This window comes from Castor canadensis, chromosome 13 (genome assembly GCF_047511655.1).
Source record: "Castor canadensis chromosome 13, mCasCan1.hap1v2, whole genome shotgun sequence".
Classification (NCBI taxonomy): domain Eukaryota; kingdom Metazoa; phylum Chordata; class Mammalia; order Rodentia; family Castoridae; genus Castor; species Castor canadensis.
The window spans coordinates 51,428,125-51,449,146 of record NC_133398.1 but is presented as its reverse complement, the minus strand read 5'-3'; the positions used below and the strand labels follow the sequence as shown (position 1 = coordinate 51,449,146).

The following is a 21,022-nucleotide window of genomic DNA, read 5'->3' as shown; positions in this document are numbered from 1 at the left end:
AGTGGGATGTAATCACCCATCGTCCTGTTATCCAGAAATAACCTTGCATATTTACTCTGTGTGTTTGCTTTGTGTTTGTTTCTTAATACTGTGTGTGAGTGTTTACATGCATATGTATATAAATGTATAGTTTATATATATTAATCTTGACTGTTCATGATTGTATATGAAAATTTTATTCAGTTTTAATTGTAATCATTTAATGGCATTATTAAAACTTCATAGATAATTGCTTTAAATTACAGGTTAATATTTTGTCTGTATATTCCTTAGTTTACCTTTTATATTAATCAGTGGGTACTTTTGCACAAACCATGCTTGCTGTTTGGCCATTTGTACTCTTGCTTAACTTTTCAAATGTGAGCTGAGTAGAACTTGCACTCCCATAGAGCCGCTTAGGCTTTGACTTGCCTGGAACTTTCAGCTTCCTTGTGAGATGAAGTAGGGCCAGTGGGATTTGGGAAGAAGACTTGTGTTCCTGGGAACCATACTGGTACTGCCTTATTTTTGTAGCTTGGTTCCTGAGCTGAAGTAACCTTTGAGGACTTTGATGTAAGTTTAGAAGTAAGCCAGGTTGGGAACAGTTTCACATACAATGCTTGGATTTGGGGAAAGAGGCAGAAATAGCCTTTGAGGATTAAATGAAACTGTGAACATGGACTTCTTTGTGAATTGCTGGGATATGGAATGGCTGGGACTGTTTATGCAGTCAGTCATTTACTTCCAACAAGCTTATGCATGTATGAAAATGATATGTATTGGTTTAAAAATTTGTGAGATTAAATTCTCTTTAGGAGTTACATATTACTTCAGAACTTCTTTGTTTAAAAAGAATTCTTTTAGCTGGGAGCATAATTGAGTGCATGTGCATAAAACCCTGAGTTCAATCACGAGCACCAAAAAAAAAAAAGCAAAAACAAACATAAACTTTATCTGAAAGACATTCTACATACTGTACTCTATTGATTGAATGTCAGCATTTTAGTACAGTATCTTCTTTTAATTTTTTTTGGTAGTGGGTTTGAACTGCTTGGTTGGCAGGTGCTCTACCACTAGAGCCATACTCTCAGCTCTTTTTTATTTAGTTAGTTTTAGAATAGGGTGTCCTGTTTTTACCAGGTGTGTCTGTATCTCCATCCTCCTATTTATGCCTTCTGTGTAGCTGGAATGACAGTTGTGTTTACCATGCCCAGCTTTATTGGTTGATATGAGGTCTTGCTAACTGTTTTCCTTGGATTGGCCTCAAACTGCTATTCTCCCAGTCTTTGCCTCCTGAGTAGCTGGGATTACAGGTATGAATCACTACACCTGGCTTCCTGTTCTAATTCTTGATTGTGCGTTTTGGTATCTCTGTGCTAATGTGAAATGATTTACTAATGATCTCAGGGTGGTTAGTTAATATCAGATTATTAGGCACCATACAAATAAAAGTAGCCATGAGTAATACTAGCTGTAGCATAGAAGATCACTAAATGTTACTTCTTTGGGTGATTATGTATTTAAAATGCCTTTCACCCCAGAATAGTGTGTCTGGAATGAACTAATTATTTTCCAACCCTAAGTGTGTGGGTAACTGAATTTAGATTACTGTATTAGTTTGAAAATAAAATTATTTAAAGTTTTACTTTTCTGCTCTGGTCCTTATTAATTTATTTTGGTCTTTGTTTTATGAATTCTAATTAATTTTTTAATTTCTTACTCTCTGCTTTGGACAGCTGGTCTGAAAACAGTAGCATCCTGATTATAACTTTTTAAAAAATGTATTCTATATTAGATACTGTGCTAAACACAGTCATTCAACAAACATTTATTAACTGCTTATTACATGCCAGCCCCTGCAGTGGGTGAACAAGACACAGAAACTCTAGAGCCTAAAAGTGCAGAATAATAATGTCATGGCCTTGGTGAGGGAGGAGCCCTTCCTGCTGGGGCCACCTCTGCACAGGCATCTGAGGTCTGAGCATGGTGGAGCTGCTGAACATATGGACACTGGCCCCTTCAGAATTAGAAGTCTTCCCTATCTTGAGGAGAGATTATAACCCTCTCAGAGCTGGAAGGAACACCAGAGACTTCTGTACTGTATACTCATTTTTTTCTGGACCGTGAGGCCAAGTTGTAGAAGCTGTTTTCTGAGGCAGCTGCAGGAAGAGAAAGAACATGCAGTAGCTTCCTCTTGGTCTTCCTGCTTTTGGGCATTTATTTCTTCCTGACCATTCCATTGTTATTCCAAACTCTGTATTTCAGCATGTGAATTTATCCATGTACAAATATCTCTGTCCTATTGAACCCTGTTTTGAACTGTCACATGGTGAGGTTACCTGCCAGTCATGCATTCATTTGTGGCACTGTAGCCATCTCCTTGTGGCAGAATTCATTTAGGGAACTGATTGCTTTCATCTTTTTCAATGAGTACTTATTTTAAAAAATAAATGGAAAATGCTATCAGTGGCAAGAAGTGTTGACACTATTACCGTTGCTGAACGTGGCCAATCTTTACCTTTTGTTAGATACTCATTGAACTTGAGCTGAAATGTCAATGATGAGATAAAACTATAAAAATCTAGGAACATATGCAAGTGTGAGAGATGCATTGCTGATTATGGTAGCACAAAGACAAAGGTTAGAGTGGTAATTTTTGTGCTGTAGGCACAAAGTACTCCTTTAATATGTAACTTTTGTACATTAGACTTGATTACATGTGTTTAGCATTGCAGTATATTTATTTAAAGATACAGAGCTGTTTGCATATGCCAATAAGTTACCTTGGGAATTTGATTTAACACTGTGTATGCAAACCTAGGTTTTTTTTTTTTTTTTTTTAAGGTAGGCTCTTTCTGTGTAGCTAGGCTGACCTCAAACTTGTGATCCTCCTGCTTTAGCCTTCTGAGTTCTGGGATTACCACATCCAGCCCAAACCTAGGTATTCTTTTAAGATTTAGCTCAATTCCCTGAAGTACAAGATACAATGGAGAAAATAAGATGTTAGGTTCAGACTAAGAATAATAAAAGCTAACCTATAAAAGGTGTTTGCTATGTGCTTGTTTCTGGGTGAAATGCTTTAATGGATTATCTGAATCTTATAAAAACTTTGGTAACTATACTTTATAGAGGAGTGGTTAAGCATGTGAGATTTGGAGACAGACTTAATATGTCCATGTTCTGCTTCTTATATAAGGCAATTAATTTCAACCTCTCTTTGCCTCACTTGGTTTTTTCATACGAAAATAAGGGTAATAGTACGTATCACGGGATTGTTTTGAATATTGGGTGAAAGAATGCATGTAAAACTTTGACAGTACCTGCCTGCCAAATGGTAAAATTCTCAATAAAATCTAGTTATAAATACCACTGTATAACTCCAGGGAATTTACTTCCTCTCAAGTTCCTAATTTCACATGGAGTTATAAAGATCCTGTGGGATCAAGAATTTTATGGAGTGCTTGGCTCATAGGAGCTGTTTAATCCAACATGGTGTTCTAAATCCTATGTCACAATTTGTGTTTACCCAGTAGCTCTTTAAACAGGTATTTGTTATGTGTTGGCGACAACAGTGGTTAAAAAAGAGAGTGGGTGCCTGTCTTCAAGAGTTTGCATTTTGCTGGATGCCTCTGGCTCATGCCTGTCATCCTAGCTACTTGGGAGGCTGAGATTGGGAGGATTGCAGTTTGAGACCAGACTGTGCAAATTGTCCATGGGACTCCAGAGCAAAATGGACAGGAGGTGTGGCTCAAGTGGTAGAGTACGTAGAGTACGTGCTTTCCAAGAGCCTACTTTCCAAGTGCAAAGCCTGGAGATCACTACCCCAAGTCCCACCAAAAAATAAATAAATAAATAAATAAATAAAAATAAAAGTTTACATTTCACTGAGCCAGGGAGGCAGGGTGGGACAGTAGAAATAAGTACATGACATTCATCTGAGATTGCTGTAAAAGCTTGAAGAATACAACAGAGCGTCACTGTGGTAGCAGGTAGGGAGCTGCCTGAGGCTGGGGTGCAGTGACTGCCACAGGGAAGGCTCTGGGAGAGGTAAAGGAGGAGAACAGCAAGGGTAAGAGACATGGAAAGAACTTTCAGTGTGATTTAGTGCCCTGACTGAGGGAGAGTTGAGACCAGATTGCCTAAGACATTTTGGATTTCAAAGAGCAGTTGGAAGCTATTGAACAGTATTAAACAGGTGAGTGGAAAGTCAACTATATATGTATAGTTTTATTGGTTTCACTGTGCTATTTTCCTATATATATATATATATATATATATATATATATATATATATATATTTCAACAATATTTATCCGCCTGCTACCCTCTCCTTTCCCTGTACTCCTGCTCACTGGTCTTCCCCAGCCCCCAAAGACCCACTTTTACAGTCATATCATTATTATTCTCTTTAAGTCTATAGCCTACATATGAGCAAAAACATGCAATATTTGTCTTTCTGAACTTGGCTTATCTCACTTAATATGATGGTCTCCAGTTCTGTCCATTTTTTTGCAGATATCATAATCTCATTCTTCCTTTGACTGAATAATATTCCATTGTATATATGTGCCACGTTTAAAAGCCAACTTTATTTTGAATGGGAATCTTTTAACTGTTTTTAACCTTGGGACTACCTATATCTAGTGACTTAGGTATAAGACTCCACTCTGGGTTTTGATGAGACATGCCCTCTGTATTCTTAAAACTCAAATTCTTTTCCATCATTCACCTTCATTGACTGTCCAACAAACATCAAGGGAGGGAGGAAACACACACCTTTAGCATGCCTACTGTGTGCAAGACCCTCTGGCCTTCAGCATACTTTGTATTCTTATCCACACAACCTTATTTAACCAGTGAGGAGATAAGCTTGGATGCCATAAGGAGTTTGCCTAAGCTTTAAGGCTGCTGCTGACCTTGGATTTGCATTCAGCTCTGTTTTCCCTCCTGTCTTGGCCTACTCACTTTGCTCTTTGTGTCACATTGCTCTGTCGTCATGATGATAGAGGCACGTAAAATCATAAACTTAATCAGATTAAAGGTGTTTTCTCATTTTCTCTATAGACAGTTTTAAGGGGCTGCAATATAAGTCAGTTTTTCACAGTGCACTATTTATCTTGTTAGTTTGAACATTTTCGAGATAGTTCTAAGAATGTGGTAATTTCTTTCTGTGATTTAGTTGGTTAGTGGAATAATCTCCATCTCCATTTTGGGCTACATTTACTTTGTTAACAATGGTGGAATTTTCTGTATAATTTCTTTGTTCATTTGGTCTTCTGCTTTCATTATTCCTAAGTATGCAGGTTTAAGTAAACTATAACTGTTTTGTTGTGAATTTAATAACTTAAATTTCATGAAAAAAGAAACAAATGAGGTCAGTTGGTTACTTTGTAGCAATCAAGAAAAATATTGCCATTAAGCTTATGATAAGTCTACATAGTTCTCTTCCAGAGTAAGAGTTTTTATTTTGGTGTGAAACTTTCTAAGAGACTAATTGGGAAAATTATAATGATTAAAATGGAGTGAGTTTTTAAATGGTTAAAGTTAATTGAATCTATCTGGTTAAATTGCAGTGATTCCTTTTCAATATTACTGACTCCAAAGCATTGGTAAAAATAACGATCAAAAAATTAACCTTATATAATTAAAAAAATTTCCTACTTTTACTACTGTCCACTTTTATGAACCCTTTAATGATGAATTTCAGTGCTTGCAGTGACTTGGGTATCAGAAAGTTGTATCCTCTATGAATAAACATTTTGGTATTTGAGCTGGGCGTGGTGGTACTCAGTTATAATCCCAGCACTGAGGAAGCTGAGGCAGGAGGATCTCAAGTTCGATGTAAGCCTGCCTACATAGTAAAACCTTGACTTAAAAGTAAAAAAAGCTAAGCAAACCAAAGATTTTGATAGTTTTGTAACTTAAACTTACAAAACAGGCTGGATGTATGCCTTTAGTCTCAGACTAGGGAGAATCACTTGAACCCAGGATTTCCAGGCCAGTCTGGGCAACATTGCAAAACATGTTTTTTTGTGGCAAAATTAGAAAAAAGAAATGAGCAAAAATTAAAAAAAAGAAAAACACAAATCATACTTTCCAGGCTTTTAAATGTGCATATGCAGTCTGGAGCCAAAGAACTTGGAGCTCTGTAACACTCTGTCACCTTGGGGAAGTTATTTAATTCTTCTATGCTTTAGTTTCTTTTCTTTTTTGACAGTACTGGAGTTTTAACTCCGGGCTTTGTGCTTGCCTAGTCATTTGCGTGTAGTTATTGTGTCAGATAGGCTCTTTTGTCTGGCTGACCTTGGACAGAGATCCTCCTGCATAGCTGGGATTAAATGGGTGAGTCACCGTACTTAGCTCTTCAGTTTCTTAATCTGTAAAATGAATACCTAATTCAGGTTACTATAGGAGTTAAAGGAGTTAATCCGTGTGAAGGGCTTTGAATGTTGCCTGGCCCCTAGGGACATATGGATGGGATTTTAAAAAACTTTTTATTATGAAAAAATTTCAAATTTATATACATATATACTATGTACTCACTTACTATCAACATTTAGATATTGTTTTATTTATCATTTTCTGTTTTTTGTTTTGTGTCCTGGACTGGAGTATTTTATAGAAAAATTTGTAATATCAATTATTACTCTATCAATACTTCACTTTGGACCATATAAATGCTTGCTAATAATTAAGTAAATTACTTTAGAGAACCAGTGCACAAAACTTGAGTCATTTTTGAGAGGAGGAAATATAGGTAAAATATCTGTAACATACATTCTGTGATGTTTTACTAAATTTTAGTTAACTGAATGATATTTAACCTGGGTGCGGTGGTGCATGTCTGTCCCAGCTACTCAGGAACCCAGGACTTGGTAACCAGCCTGGGCAATGTAGTGAAACCTTATTTCAAAAAAATAAATAAAGAAAGAAAGAAAGAAAGAAAAAGAAAAATTAAATGATAATTGTGAATGTGGAGATTTTGCTCTTCAGATAGATTAGTAATTTATTGGCCAGTAAGATGTTTCGAAATGATTGGGTATGTATTATTCAGCTTTCTATTATGGTGACAAAGTACTTGAGAAAAGTCAACTTAAAGGAAGAAAGGTTATTTTGTCTCATGATTTCAGAGGTTTCAGTCCATGGTAACTTGGCTCTGTTGTTTTTGGGCTGTGGTGAGGCAAACTATCATGGCAGGAAGTATATGGTAGAGAGCTGTTCACCTCATGGTGGCAAGAGAAGACAGAAAGTTATCTATCTATTTATCTGTCTATCTATCTACCTATCTGGAGAAGCACTGGGGTGCAGATATAGCCCCCAAGGGCACACCTTCAGGGACCCATCCTCTTCAACTAGGTTCTACCTCCTAAGTTCCCATCATCTCCCAGTTGCCTGTCAAATTCTGAACTCCAGCAGTGGTTAATAGTTAATCCATTGGTAAGGTTAGCACCCTTATGATCTAATCATTTCCCCAAAGCCCCACCTCTGAATATTGCTGTACTAGGGACAAAGCCTTCAACAAATAAGCCTTTGGGGACATTTCAGATCCAATCCATAACAAGTCATCTGTTTTATTGTGAATATACTGGAAAGATTATTGTGTGTTAAAATAAAATCCTTACAAGTGTTTAGGACAGACCAATTTGAGTAGTTACTCTCTTGAAGGAGCAAAAATATTTTAAAATTGTAATACTGGAAAACCAAAATATTTGATACTTGGTACTGTAAAAATCCTAGAGATAAAGAAGTCCTTAGATTATTGTCATTATTTTTTTTGTGGTGATACTGAGGTTTGAACTCGGGGTCTCAGGCTTGCTAGGGAGGAGCTCTTACCGTTTTAGTCACTCTGCCAGCCAAGCCCTTAAATTTAAAACACTTTTTTCATCTGCATCCCCTTATACATTTAGCATTTAAATATACACACATGATACTTTAAAAAACATTATTCAAGAATAATTGAAAAAAATATTGTAACAAGGCATTATTCAATTGGTGGTTTTATTTCTCACTTTAATGCCTTGCTCTCCTGGACAGCAATGAAGTTTATCTTGGAATTTCCTGCCTTTGATCTAATAGTAGGCTCCCATTTAAAAATTTTTGAGTAAGTAACATGTGATATTAACCAAGAAGGAACTAAATTGTTAAAGGCAGGAATTTGATTGCAATTTGATGTACTTTCAGTAAATTGCAATTGGTGAGATCATCACAACTTATAGTTACCTAAATTTTTTAGTACTTGAATTATAGTAAAATTCCTGGGACATCATGCAATAATGTGAAACATGCTGGTCATGCCTCATGTTGCTGATGGTCCAGTGGAAAGAACACTGGGTTGAAAGTCAAGAAATCTCCATCCTCACCTTGACATCTGTCATGACAATTTTCCTTATCGGTAAGTTGTTTAACTTCTCCCCTCCCCTCCCATCTCCTCTCCCTCTTTCCTCCCTCCATCTCCTCTGTTGTGGAAGACTACCCAGTAGCTGCAGTTATAGCTATGTGCCACCATGCCTAGCTTTTTTAACCTTTTTAAGTTAAGTTTCTTCATTTCTCCAATGAAAAAGAAGTATGGAAGGGAAATGATGTCAGGTCTGTTATACTTGTTAAGGAAGTACTAGTGCTGCAACAAGGAGACCCCCAAAGTGCAGTCGTTTATGCAGGGTATTTTATTTCTTTCTTATGCAATAGTTGAAGTTCCAGCTGTGCAGCTCTGCACTAAGCTGTCATTTAAGATCCAATTCCTTTCATCTTATTTGTTTGACAGTGTCCTAGGGGCATTGTCTTTATGTGCATAATTTAATCTGGGTTGTTGCCAAATCTTGGTGTGATTGGGAAGATAGTGGAAGAAGCAGTGTAGTCTAGAAAAGGTACATCACTTCTGTTGAAACTTCACTGGAGAGCACTTAATCACATCATCATACCTAACCATACTTGAGGCTAGGAAGTATAATGGAGCTAGTCAAGTAACAATTTTATTAATTCAGGATGAGAGGAGAATAGTTTGTAGTTTCTCTGATTATGTTATTGACCAAGTATCTTTGTCACACCACTTAGTTGCCCTCTGCTTAAGTTTGATTTTGAAATTGCTGGCAATAGAAGTGTTTTCTATTCTCTTTAATTTAAGTATGATTTGGGGCCTTTTTGAGAATACAGTGACTAAAATTTGTTTTGTTCACTTGATCTTTATGATTAAAACTTCTCATTGGGACTTCTGTGTGATCTTTCTCTTTTTATGCATCATATAGTTAGTTTTCTAAGGTTCTTACCCAGTTAATTTGGAAATTAGATGACAGATTTTGGACTGTTTTGAGGTAGGAGCTGTGGCTAAACTTGAGTTTCTGGTAGGTGTCAGGATTTAATACTGGGTATGAAACAGAGCCAGCTGCTGGATCCTTGGGACCAGGAAGCAGAAGGTGAAAAGCTAAGCAGGCAGAATAAGGAAGATAAAAATATTGGCTAGCAAAACATAGTAGTTATTTGAAAACTATAAACATATTTTCCCCCTAATTTTGAGAGGCAGAGCCAGTCAAATAGAGTCTGGAATATACCCTTGTTTGATAGTCTTGATAACTTTATTTATGTTAGCTCAAATTCATGTACCTGTTTATTTTGTAGTACTGGGGTTTGCGCTTGTTAGGCAGGCACTCAACCACTTGGGCCACAGTCCCAGCTCTTCAAATTTATTTTTTATGTTATTTATTTTTTTCATTGCTGGGGATTTTCCAACCCAGGGCCTTATGCATGCTAGGCAAGCTTTCTACCACTTAGCTTCAAATTTATTGATAGTATACTCACCAGCTTTGCAAAGTCATCCAAATGAAAGTAATAAGAAAAAAGAAGTCAAAATAAGGTAGTTCCCCTTATCTGCAGTTTGACTTTCTTTGATTCAGTTACCTTGGTTAACTATGAAAATATTTCAATGGAAAATTCCAGAAATAAACAGTTCATAAGTTTTAAATTTCACCCCATCCTGAGTGGCATGATTAAATTTCAGCTATCCTAGTTTGTCCTGCCTGGGGCATGAATCATCTGTTTGTCCAGTATATCTGCACTGTATACTCTACTTGCCCATTAGTCACATAATATGTGTCAGTTTTCAGATCTAATGTTGCACTATCACAGTGCTTGTGTGTAGGGCTTGGTGCTGTCTGCAGTTTTAGGCATCTTCTGGGGTCTTGGAATGGAGAAACTACCTATGTGTTTAACATCCTCAGGTTGATGAGTCCATAGCTTAATTTGTGGGATGAAAAAACTTAGTAAATCCCATAACTGATAATTGCAATAGTTGATAAACTGTTAGAAATAATGTAAGTCCTAGATGTGTCTGTAAAACAGAGGTTCCAATTAATATGAATGAAACACTTTTTTTTTCCAGTTTACTGACGTTATTCATGTAAACTAGATTTAAGAATGTACTCCAGATAGCATTAACTTCCACCCAGATTGCTGCCTTTGAGTTCTTATATAGAAATTTGGTAGTCAAGAGTGCTCAGAGTCAGATGTCTTTCTCTATTACCTCTTGCTCCTGTGTCCTCCAACTGTCCTATATAATCACTTGTTCCCTCTGCTGGGTTTTTGCAGCACTGGTATCATTAGATAGGTTTTCTCTTGTTTTTCAGATTATGCCCTTTATTTGAAGTTTTTCATTAAGTACTTTTATGTGATATGTGGTACATATTTTTATATACTAGAGAAACTGAGAGGAAAACTTGAAAGCTCTTTATCTATGTGCTGCTCTTTTATTTCTTTTAGAGTACAATTGATAGATTTATTTTCTTGGAAGTATTCTTAAGGGGCTGAAACACCTTGGTAGATAATATGATAATTGCTTATATTAACAAATGCTTTGATTCATGGCGAGTTTAAAGACCTCATGAAAAATTCTCTTTCTGCTTTAGATTTAGATGGACAAAAAGGCATAATGACAGTGAAGATAAATCTTTTAAAATCAAACGCTTTTTTAGCATGTGATTTATGGATCATAGTGTGACTGCTTTCCTTTTAGTAAGAACGCCATCACAAGAAGTAATATATGTTATTTGTCTTTAATGTATAAAATGCTGAAAGGAAGTTGAGATTAAAAATAAATTAGGACACATTCCACACCAGTGCTAATGCTAGCATGTGTATCGTTTTTGAAATTCCCTAAGAGAATATGATGTTTTTATGCCCTGAAAGGCCAAATGGTTGTGATTAACCTTAAGTATAAGTCTCTAGCAGATGAAAGACACTTGCAATTTGTAGCCTAAGAATAGCAAATCAAGGATGATAACAAATCATTGTAGCTTGGGTAGTAGTTTGAGAATGCATAATGGCCATTTGTTAGGAAAGATAAAGTTACTATAGCTTTTTAAAATGTATTCATTCTCTATAAAGTGTCACACTGAAATTAGGGCTGTCTTTTATAAGCTTAGGTATTTGGCATCTGTACTTAGGTAATTTTGATAAAAACAGCACTCTAATCACAGTGGTCCACCTCTTGAAGACAAAGCCATCTTTTTGGATTGTTTAGCTCCTTTTCTGCTAAGATAGACTATTAGCCTAAGTAGCTGCTCATCTAGTCCCCAAAGCCAAGTAGGAATTCAAGCATTCTGGGCCAGGATCAGAGAATACAGCCAACATTTTCTTCTGTAGTTCTGTCACTGTTGACATTTGAAGAAGTCTATTATGTGACATGTAGATTACCATCTCTTCTTTAGGTACTCTGAATTCTATCTTCCATTGAGTCAGGTTAGATCATCAAAAAATGTTGTACTTGGACCCCATTAGCTGAGATTCTTGCTGAAGTATATGTTACATTATACCAATGGCTTTATTTGAGGTTGTTTAAAAAAGAAGTAATATAAAACTTCCTTTTGCTTAAGTTATTGAGAACACTGTATTTCATATTCTCATGATGTGAGAAATTTCTTTCTGAGCTTAAGGGCATAAAAAACTTTGCTTTCTTTACTTTTCCATGTTTTAAATAATAAAAGTGGCATATGAGTTATTTATATATTTACTTTGCTTCCTGGAAGCACAGAACCAAATTTGGATGCTAATTGTAGCAACTGTGTCAAGAAATGTTTAGAAATTAATTAAAAAATAGTTATCATGCACACCAGGATCTGTTTTTATAAAGAAAATTTTACTGGATCACAATGATAATTTCTTTATGTATTACCTAGAGCGGCTTTCATGCTATAATAGCTTATTTGAATAGTTGCTGATTGGCACTTTACAGAAATCCCAATCCTGATGTAGATGGTCACAAGATGGTATGAGTCAGAACAAAGGCAATAGTAGCAAAAGCAAGGTGACTACTGTTAGATGTGGCCAGGTGGGAAAGATGTAACAGAGTTATGCTATGAAAGGTATTTAGTCTTTAAATAGTGGGAGCATATAGAGAGAATATATAATGCCCCATATAGTGGGGCATTCTATGTATTCTATCTGACATCCTCACTTGAGTATCTATTATGCATCTAAAACTTAACTATCCAAAGTGCAATTTCTGGTCTTCCCCACAAAACTTGTTTCTGCAACTTCATCCTTTCCTTTAATTAAAAAAGTGCCATGGTAAGAAGTAATATAGAAATTTTTCTGTTTAGTGTATAAAATGCCCAAAGAAATTGAGATTAAAAATAAAGTTGCCCAGATTAAAAACCTTGGAGTTAGCCTTGACTTTTTCTTTCTCTTATACTATTGTTGAATCCATATTGTCTCTCCCTTCAAATATATCTAGAATCTGACCACTTCTTTTGTTGTTTTGAGACAGAGTCTTGCTGTATAGCCCAGTCTGGACTTGAAGTTGTGATCCTCCTGCTTCAGCCTCCTCAGTGCTGGGATCACAGGCATATGCCACCATGCCCAGCTTTCTGACTTCTTGCCTCAACTGATTCTATTAAAAAATATATCACTTCTTTCTACAATGACTTCTCATTTCATCAGGATAAATGTATCAGTCCTTCTAGTGACTTACAAGACCTTTTATGATCTGACTTTTCATTGATTCTCTGACTTTACCATTTTTTCCCTCTTGCATTGCACACTGTGCTCGTCTCTTTGTTTTTCCTAAGACAGGTCTTAAACACTTCCTTAGTGTAGGGCTTTTTCATTACCCATTTCCTGTTTCTGTGACAGTGTTCCCCCAATTAGGTTACTAATTCCCTTCTTTTAAGTCTGTTCAAATTCCAACCCCTCTAGGAGAAAGTAATCCTGATCACCCTATTTAAAGCACAAAGTCACCTTTCCCCATTGCACGTTCCCTTTCTCTGCTTTCCTTTTTTCCTTAGCACTTATCACCTTCTAATATATTATACTTTATGTATTTATACTTTATGTATTCCTTGCCTCCCCTTTTTTTTTTTGGTGGGACTGAGGTTTGAACTCAGGGCTTCATGCTTGCGAAGCAGACGCTCTACTTATTGAGACATACCTCTGGTTATTTTTGGAGGTGGGCTCTCCTGAACTGTCTGTTCAGGCTGGCCTTGAACTGTGATCCTTCTGATCTCAGCCTCTCAAGTAGCTAGGATTGCAGGGGTGAGCCACTGACACCTGGCTAATTCTTTGCCTCTGGTTACTAGACTGTAAACTCCACAAGTACAGAGATTTTTATTTTATTTACTATGTAGCCCCAGAACTTAGATAATAGGCATCTAATAAGTATTTGTTAAGTGAATGAATGCATTTTTAAGATATGAATATTGTTCTCGTAGAATTTTTTCTCCTCCAAACTTTTTCCTGAGTTTCCCAAGGATGTATTTTAGGAAATTATGTTATGATATATTGTGGAATTCAAAGAAGAAATTCCAAGAAATTTGTAACTGGCACAATTGGGATGTTGAAGAAGTTCTGACTTGCTTAAGGTAATGAATAAATTTAGATAGGGAGATAGTTTGCAATTTTAGAACAAGTTGTCTCAGGGCTATGGAATGTCAAACTTAAGGCACTAAATTGGGACATAGATGTTGGAAAAAAAAGTCAGGATAAATTGCTAAATAGGGGAGTTTAGCTTTGGAAGAAAGGAAGGAAAATAGAAAGATGCTGCAGGATCAATGCAATGTGCTTCATTTTTTTTGGGATCAAGAGAATGGTTTTGTCACTTGTTTTTATGAAGTAACCCAATGTATTAATCAGTTTGTGTCACTATTATGAAATATCTGAGGCTGTGTAACTTTATAAAGAGATTTATTTAGGTCATAGTTCTGGAGGGTCAAGGGCATGCATTTAGTCATTTCCTTCTTTCTGGCAGTACTAAGGAGGCTGAGGGCATTACATGACAAGGGACAGGAAGTATGCATCTCTCTTCTGGTTTTTCTCCTTGTTCCTATAAAGCTGCTAGAATTAATCATGAAGGCTCCACTCTGATGAATTTATCTAATCCTAATCATCTCCCAAGGGCCCTACCTCTAAGTACCTTATTTCAATTGAGTTTCTGCTCTCTGAATAACTTATAATGGGGATTAAATTTCAACACATAAACCCTTGGGGGACACAGTGAAACCATATCCAAACCATAGCACTTCACCAGTATATTGCATTGACATGAATTTTATTTTACATTATGTTGTAATAAATAGGCAATCTAAAGCAACTACTTTTCAGAGTAATGCAATTTGGTGGGTTCAGAGTAATTTCTGCCTAGAAATAGGATAAATTGAGTTATTTAGGAAATCCTCTTATTAGTTCCATGCCTTCACATTATCCATCTTTTGCATTTTTTTTTGTTGTTGGAGAATACAGTAGGAATAAGAAGTGTGGTATTAATATTAAAAATTGGTGGTAATTGTTTGCTTGTTTTCTTTTTAGGAGACAGTTTGTTTTGATGTGTGACTTTCTTTTCTAAGTATATACTTTCTGAAAAAAGTTCACCTAGGTGACACATTTGTCATCAGCAGTTAGATTAGTGCTTGAGTGAGAGCTTATTCCAAAGGGAGGCACAGTTTATACAGTTTGACTCTTTCTCCTGTATGCGTTTGATCCACAACAGGATTAATTTATAGCTCAAATGTGTGGTTGAACTTTTTTTTTTTTTTAGGTTCTATAATGTGAAGTCATCTGTTTCAGGGCTAACTCTCATGGAAAAACCCAAAGTTCTTGGCCAGTTTTAGTTTATTTACTAATGACATTTGAATATTGAAGGGGTTAACAAAGAAGTTTGTGCCAGTGATTACTCTGTAGATCCTAATGTCTTATTCCCATTGTGGTTTTTGAAATGACTTACATTCTTATCATTTGAGGAACAGTTGGTTTGGAGGCCAGCACCAGTTGGAGGACTAACAAGTATTCTTTTGTTTTGGTTACAGAAGCTGTATACATACATGTAAGAAGCAAAAATGTCAGATGATATCAGGAAAAGGTTTGATTTTCCAAATTCTCTTATCCAATCACAGGTAATTATATTTATTTATTTTTGCTTCTTGGTAACAAATGAGCTTTTTTGGTGGATGGTTAATTGAACTTTATATTTTTAACATTTAATGTTTTTACATATCTTCTACATATAGAGACTTATTTTACTAAACAACTGTTGATGAGTTAATTTGCAAAAATATGTTTGAAATAGGAAAATATTTGAAAGTGGTCAATCTCAGCTTCTATTTATGTCATATTTTTTCCCCTTGAATAATAAAACCTTGATTAACCAGTTTGCTCCTAAGATGTGTTTTTGTTGCCTGTAATTAATTATTCAGAACAGAGGTAAATGGTTGTATACATCCACAGTGTATGAGAGATTTATATTTGCAGATTTATATTTATATAGATTTATCTGTAGATTTATATTTACTCATTTACAACTATTAAAAATAATAGATTTTTATAATAATGAATTCAATTATTAAAATATCTGGATTAATACAATTTGATGCATCTACTGAGGTAGGAGTAATTTAATTTAGTGAGCTTTTCCATAAATAGGACAAAGAGTTAAAACCAAGATGATTTTCTGGTTAGCCATTAGCTAAGTAGAAGGATTCTGCTTAATCAAGGTACTATATAATACCTTGTTATCTTTTCCTATGAGTAAAGCTAAGCAACCAGCAGAAGCCAGCCTGAAGACTTAACCATGGACAGCGTCTCGGACACTTTGTCGGGTTAACTTCGGAGATGCCTGCATGGGAATTGACTTAGCTGGGTGGTGGGGAACCCTTCCATGAGGAGTAGGACCCTCCTTATGCAAGATTCCCTTCTACCTGACTGGGTTGGAGTCATACCCTGCTCTGTGCAGCACAGGTTCTTCCCATGAAGAAGACAATGACAGCTTGGAGGACACTGCCCACAATTTTCATTAGCATAGATAAAGAGAAATGCCCGGATGTGTTCCTGTTAAATTAATGAAAGTGTATGTGTGCTGTTTAGTGTAGAATGTCTATTTAAATTCTGATGAAAAACTTAAGTAGTAATGTAGGCTAATTTATCTTTATGTTTTATATTTTCAAACCAATTTAGGCTACTATCTTTGATTTATTAAGGATGAATTAAAAAGCAAATTAGAGAAGTTGAACATTGTTAGGAGTAGAGATATGTATTAAATTAACATTATTTTCTTTTAGTCCTTTAAATATGAACTATAGCTTTTGCTATCCCCATTGCATTTCATATTAGTTTTATTAGTTCTTGTGATATGCTCTGTCTTCTGTGAATCAGATACTTGTTATTGTTTTTTTTTTTGTAACCATTGTTTAGTGTTAGTACCATATTTCATTGATTCACAAATACATTTTTTTTCTTTACATTTTAACTTCTTTGGAATTGGATTGGTTCTCATAAGGCTGGCAGCTGTTGAGATGTAGTTGGTACTGACTTCACACTTGTAAACTTGGCCATGAATTTTTAAATAAGTTTAAAAGAGCTTCTTCATTAATGTAAAATCAAATCCTAAATTATGAGAAGCCTTGTATGCTATTGATTGATAGTTTTTTTTCTTTCTCTGTGGTAGATAATGGTGTATCTTGCAGTTGATGTCAAGATACCTAATGAAATATGCTATGTTTTGTACAACAGGAACTCCTCATTTCTTGTTTATCCTTTTGCTAGGAGGTGAGAGACAGTAAATTTAACTAAACAATGTTACCGTGAGTGACTTATTTCACAAAACTGAGATCCTCAAGCATTGAGGTCTTATGTTAGTTCCAGTGTCTGAAACATACACACACACACACACACACACACACGTGCACCCAAAGGGAATGGGTGTTGTGTGGTGTTTTGAACTTTTCTGGAGACTTTGCAAGACTAACAGCTACTTTCAGTTATAAAACACAAGGCTCCAGCATAGGATAGACAGTCGTAGTAATGAAGATTTCCTCAGCACACAGAATGGCTATGATTGTTGTCAGCCTATTTGCTCTCAGACAGAGTGCTGCATAGTGATGCCCTAGGGGTATGAAACTGAGGTGGTAAAAGGCAATAATATTTATGTATTTATGTAATCAACACTTTTATAAGAATCTTGAATGTAATTTTGGCTCTTTGACTAAAGCAGGATATGGAAAATTTTTTAGAGATTTATGAGACTGAAAACTTATTAAATTAGGGCTGAAACCTATGAAAAAAATGATAAAGTAACGGGGCTTAGAAGGGGGAGGACAATGGTGGAATAAGGAAGACCAGTCTGTGGGCTGTCTCCGTACAGATAGGGATGAAATTTTTTCTTCATCTTCACTAAGGGCATGAGGAAACAAAATGGATTTTATTTAGATGCAAAGATAATTTTAAAGACTGAGGTTTCTCATTTGTCTTATGGTATAATAGATTAGACAGTCTCAACTTGTCTTTTGTACTAAGTGGTAGCAATTTGAGTGAAAATTGGCAATTTTCTTAACATCTGTGAACTATAGCTTGCTTATTGGTAACCTGGGATAAAAATGCTTGAAAGTTGAAGATTGGAAGTTATGTATCTGTAGATTACCCAATTCAGTGCACATTGAATGAGAATTTTATTGATAACCAGTTGGTTGTCTGACATATTCACATCATACTCACACCAACTATTTTTGATGTTAGTTATCTTAAATGCACTATTTGGAAAGAACTTCTGAGGGAATGTGTTCCTTTATTCATTTATTTATTTATTTATTTATTTTTTTAGGCTGTGGGCCATCTTATTGCTGCAGTCCTAAAAGAAAGTGGCTTTTCAGAAAAGATCCACCAATCCACAAACCAGGTCTGTGTTTAACTGTGTGTTCTAATTCTATTAAGATATTGCTACTAGCTGGATCATATACAGACTTGTCACGTTTCCCTCAACTTACCATAGAAATTATTTTGAACTCTGAGAATTCCATTCCCTTCCCTTCCCTCTCCCCCCTTCCCATTCCCTCCTCTCCCCTCCCATATTCTGTAGCATTTTAAAAAAAATTTAGGATTATTACAATAGATTCTAGGAGTAAGGCATGGAGGGGCGCGAGGAGGGGGGGTTTCTCATGACTGTTTATAGAAAATAACATGGGTGGAATGAGGGAAGGCATGCTTTATGGAAAGTTGACAGTTACCTCTTAGGGAATGTTTTTGACTAATACAGAAAATAAAAACAGTGGCTGTGTTTGGGAGTAGGAGATTTTGTGTGTTCCAGTTAGCCCCAATTGTGAATTTCTAAGTTGGAAAGTTCACACATTGACTGTTGAAGCTGGAGGGAAATTTCCCATCCCACACACAGGACCAGTGAGTGCCAAAGTTGAAACCATGCCTGAGACATACCACTTGGGATTTAGTTGATCAGTGTTGTGTATTTTGATATGCTGGTTGGGAAAACTACTTCACAGAGGTATTCTGGTACATTCTACAGAGAACATGGATGATGGAAGTAAGATTTCTTTTCACAACAGAAATAAACCAATTTTCTTTTCCTCACATTCTTTTTGACTAACCACTGTAGTTTATATTCCTTCACACTGCTGACATGGGGAAGTGTAGTGATATGCTTCACTAATTGACATTTATCTGGTGTTTGTATGTAGTCCTAAAGTAGGTTTTTTGAGAACCCTGATCCTAATCCTGCTGTTAATCACATTATGTACTTGGAGAAGATCTAGTAGTTTTACCTAAATTGCTAAGATTTATTGAATGTCAAATCCCTGTAACTACATATTTCTACTTCCACTAATAAATGAATGCTTATTTCCATGAAGACATGTTATTACCTGAGGCAACACTTGGCTTATTCATTTATTTTGTTTTTCTGACTTAGTAATAGAGTAATGGCATTTAGAGCCCTTTGATATTATCCATACAGGTGAATATAATTTTCTTCAGACTAAGAGGAAAAATGGAATATAAGTATTTCCTTCCTACAGTGATTGACTGTTAACTAACTCTGTTGCTCTTTTCATACTGGGATGCTAAGACTGAAATGGCTCTCAGCCAGCTGTAGTTGTAAAGTGGGCACAATATGTTGTTGGTTTCTATTCTTCTTATGAGCTGGGGATCTCCAGTTTTCATTCAGATTACACATTTCTCTAATAAATTGTGTCAAGAGAAAGGAAAAAAAGCTTTACTAAGAGTTCTTTTTAGTTTTTAATAAAGAACAAAAACAGGCATAAATCGAAATGGACTTAACACGTAAAACATTCAAATACTGGCTTATCATCATCACTGAATCTTTTTTGGGATCATGAGTTCCTGAAAAAGTTATAAAAGCTAGCATACCTGCTTTAATAGAGTGTTTCAAAATAAGAATTTGTGTTTACTTATGTGCCCATCAGTATCTTTCTGTCAGAAGATGAATGCAAGAATGAGAGGGGAAAAGTCATAGTGTTTTTCGTGGGTTATGGGATGAGCAGCTTTATGGTGCTCTTTCCTATTTCTCTCTTGTATCAGGGCCCACATAAGATAAACTTGAACAAACTGTGGCAGGGGCATTGTGGGTGGTGGTAGAGTGCCTTCAGGCAATAGAAGTTGGTGATAGGAGAGCAAAACATTTTCTGACAATGTCATTGCCATTTAAGGCTTGAAGCCTAGATAATATTTGCAGTTTAACAGACTAACTGATAGACTAGTACTGTTGGTGTCTGGTTACATTGCTAGATTTGAGCATGTGCTAGAATGGAGTCTTAAATGTGTTGTATTGCTAGAACTCGGGTTGTCTTTCTACCTGCAGCCAGCAGGTATCTGCAGCCCAGATATCAGAGAGAGAAATTTCAAACATTTCCCTGTCTTGGAAAATTGACTTTAGTTTATTCTAGGAACAGAGTGACAATAGCATACTATTGCTACAGGAAAGCTAGCCCATTGTGCATGAATTATACGTTGATGAATGGCTATGCTTGTGTGTGTGTTTGCTGCCCATCAGAAGTGTCTTTTAATCACTGATTTGATTTCAGACTCCTGCTTTAAACTTGCTGTGGGAGGAGTGTTGCAGTGACAATGTAGTTGTTCGAACAGCCTGCTGTGAGGGTCTGGTGGCACTTGTTGCTCAGAATCATGCAGAGTTCAGCTATGTTCTCAACGGGATACTCAACCTGATTCCTTCAGCCAGGTACACTTTATTCCATCTGTGATTAATGATTTACATTTTTAGAAAAAAATTCGTTAATTCCCTTTTAAGGGTCAGTATTCACTCTACTTGCAAATCTTTTTTATTTCCCTTAAAATATTATGAGTTTATATTTCACATGTGGTAAAATCATGCTAATTTAAATCTTATAACTTTGGCACTTATCATGTGCTAAAGTTAAGCTTTGAGGCTCTACTTTATTGTTGCTCTTTTTATGAGAAAAACAAGTAGTTAGATTATAATTCACTATATCAATATAAATTCTTGATTTCTTTTAAGAAAGAAGGTGGCCCATAGGCATTTCTTCTTCCACAGTGATGCAGTCTATACACTGTAATTTCAGTACCCAGTCAGCCCTTGGCACTAGTAATCTGCGCTAGAAAATGATAATACTAATTTCTATAAAAGTATTTCATGATTTTGGAATGTCTTCTTGGTGATTATTCAAGTGAATAATGTTTTGTTCTTTGAGTTTGTTTGACATAGCCATATTTCATTCATTCATAGATTGAGGGTAAAGAATTACAAGGTGTAGCAAGAGCCTACTCTTTCTGAGCTAGTCAGACAGGA

At 35.9% G+C, this 21,022-nt stretch overlaps 1 protein-coding gene across 8 annotated transcripts in view; it reads left to right on the top strand.

Annotated features, from left to right (window-relative positions):
- The window catches only part of Focad (focadhesin), a 285,307-nt gene that overhangs the window by 15,723 nt on the left and 248,562 nt on the right, over positions 1–21,022 (top strand). For 7 of the 8 annotated variants that reach the window (XM_074051714.1, XM_074051713.1, XM_074051711.1 and 4 more), the window contains exons 2-4: positions 15,264–15,350; positions 18,050–18,124; positions 20,280–20,434. In XM_074051714.1, the coding sequence (XP_073907815.1) occupies positions 15,294–15,350; positions 18,050–18,124; positions 20,280–20,434 (287 nt within the window). In that variant the 5' untranslated portion in view covers positions 15,264–15,293. Of the gene's footprint in view, positions 1–15,263; positions 15,351–18,049; positions 18,125–20,279; positions 20,435–21,022 lie in introns of those variants that run through there. The other variant, XM_074051715.1, reaches the window with a different exon arrangement.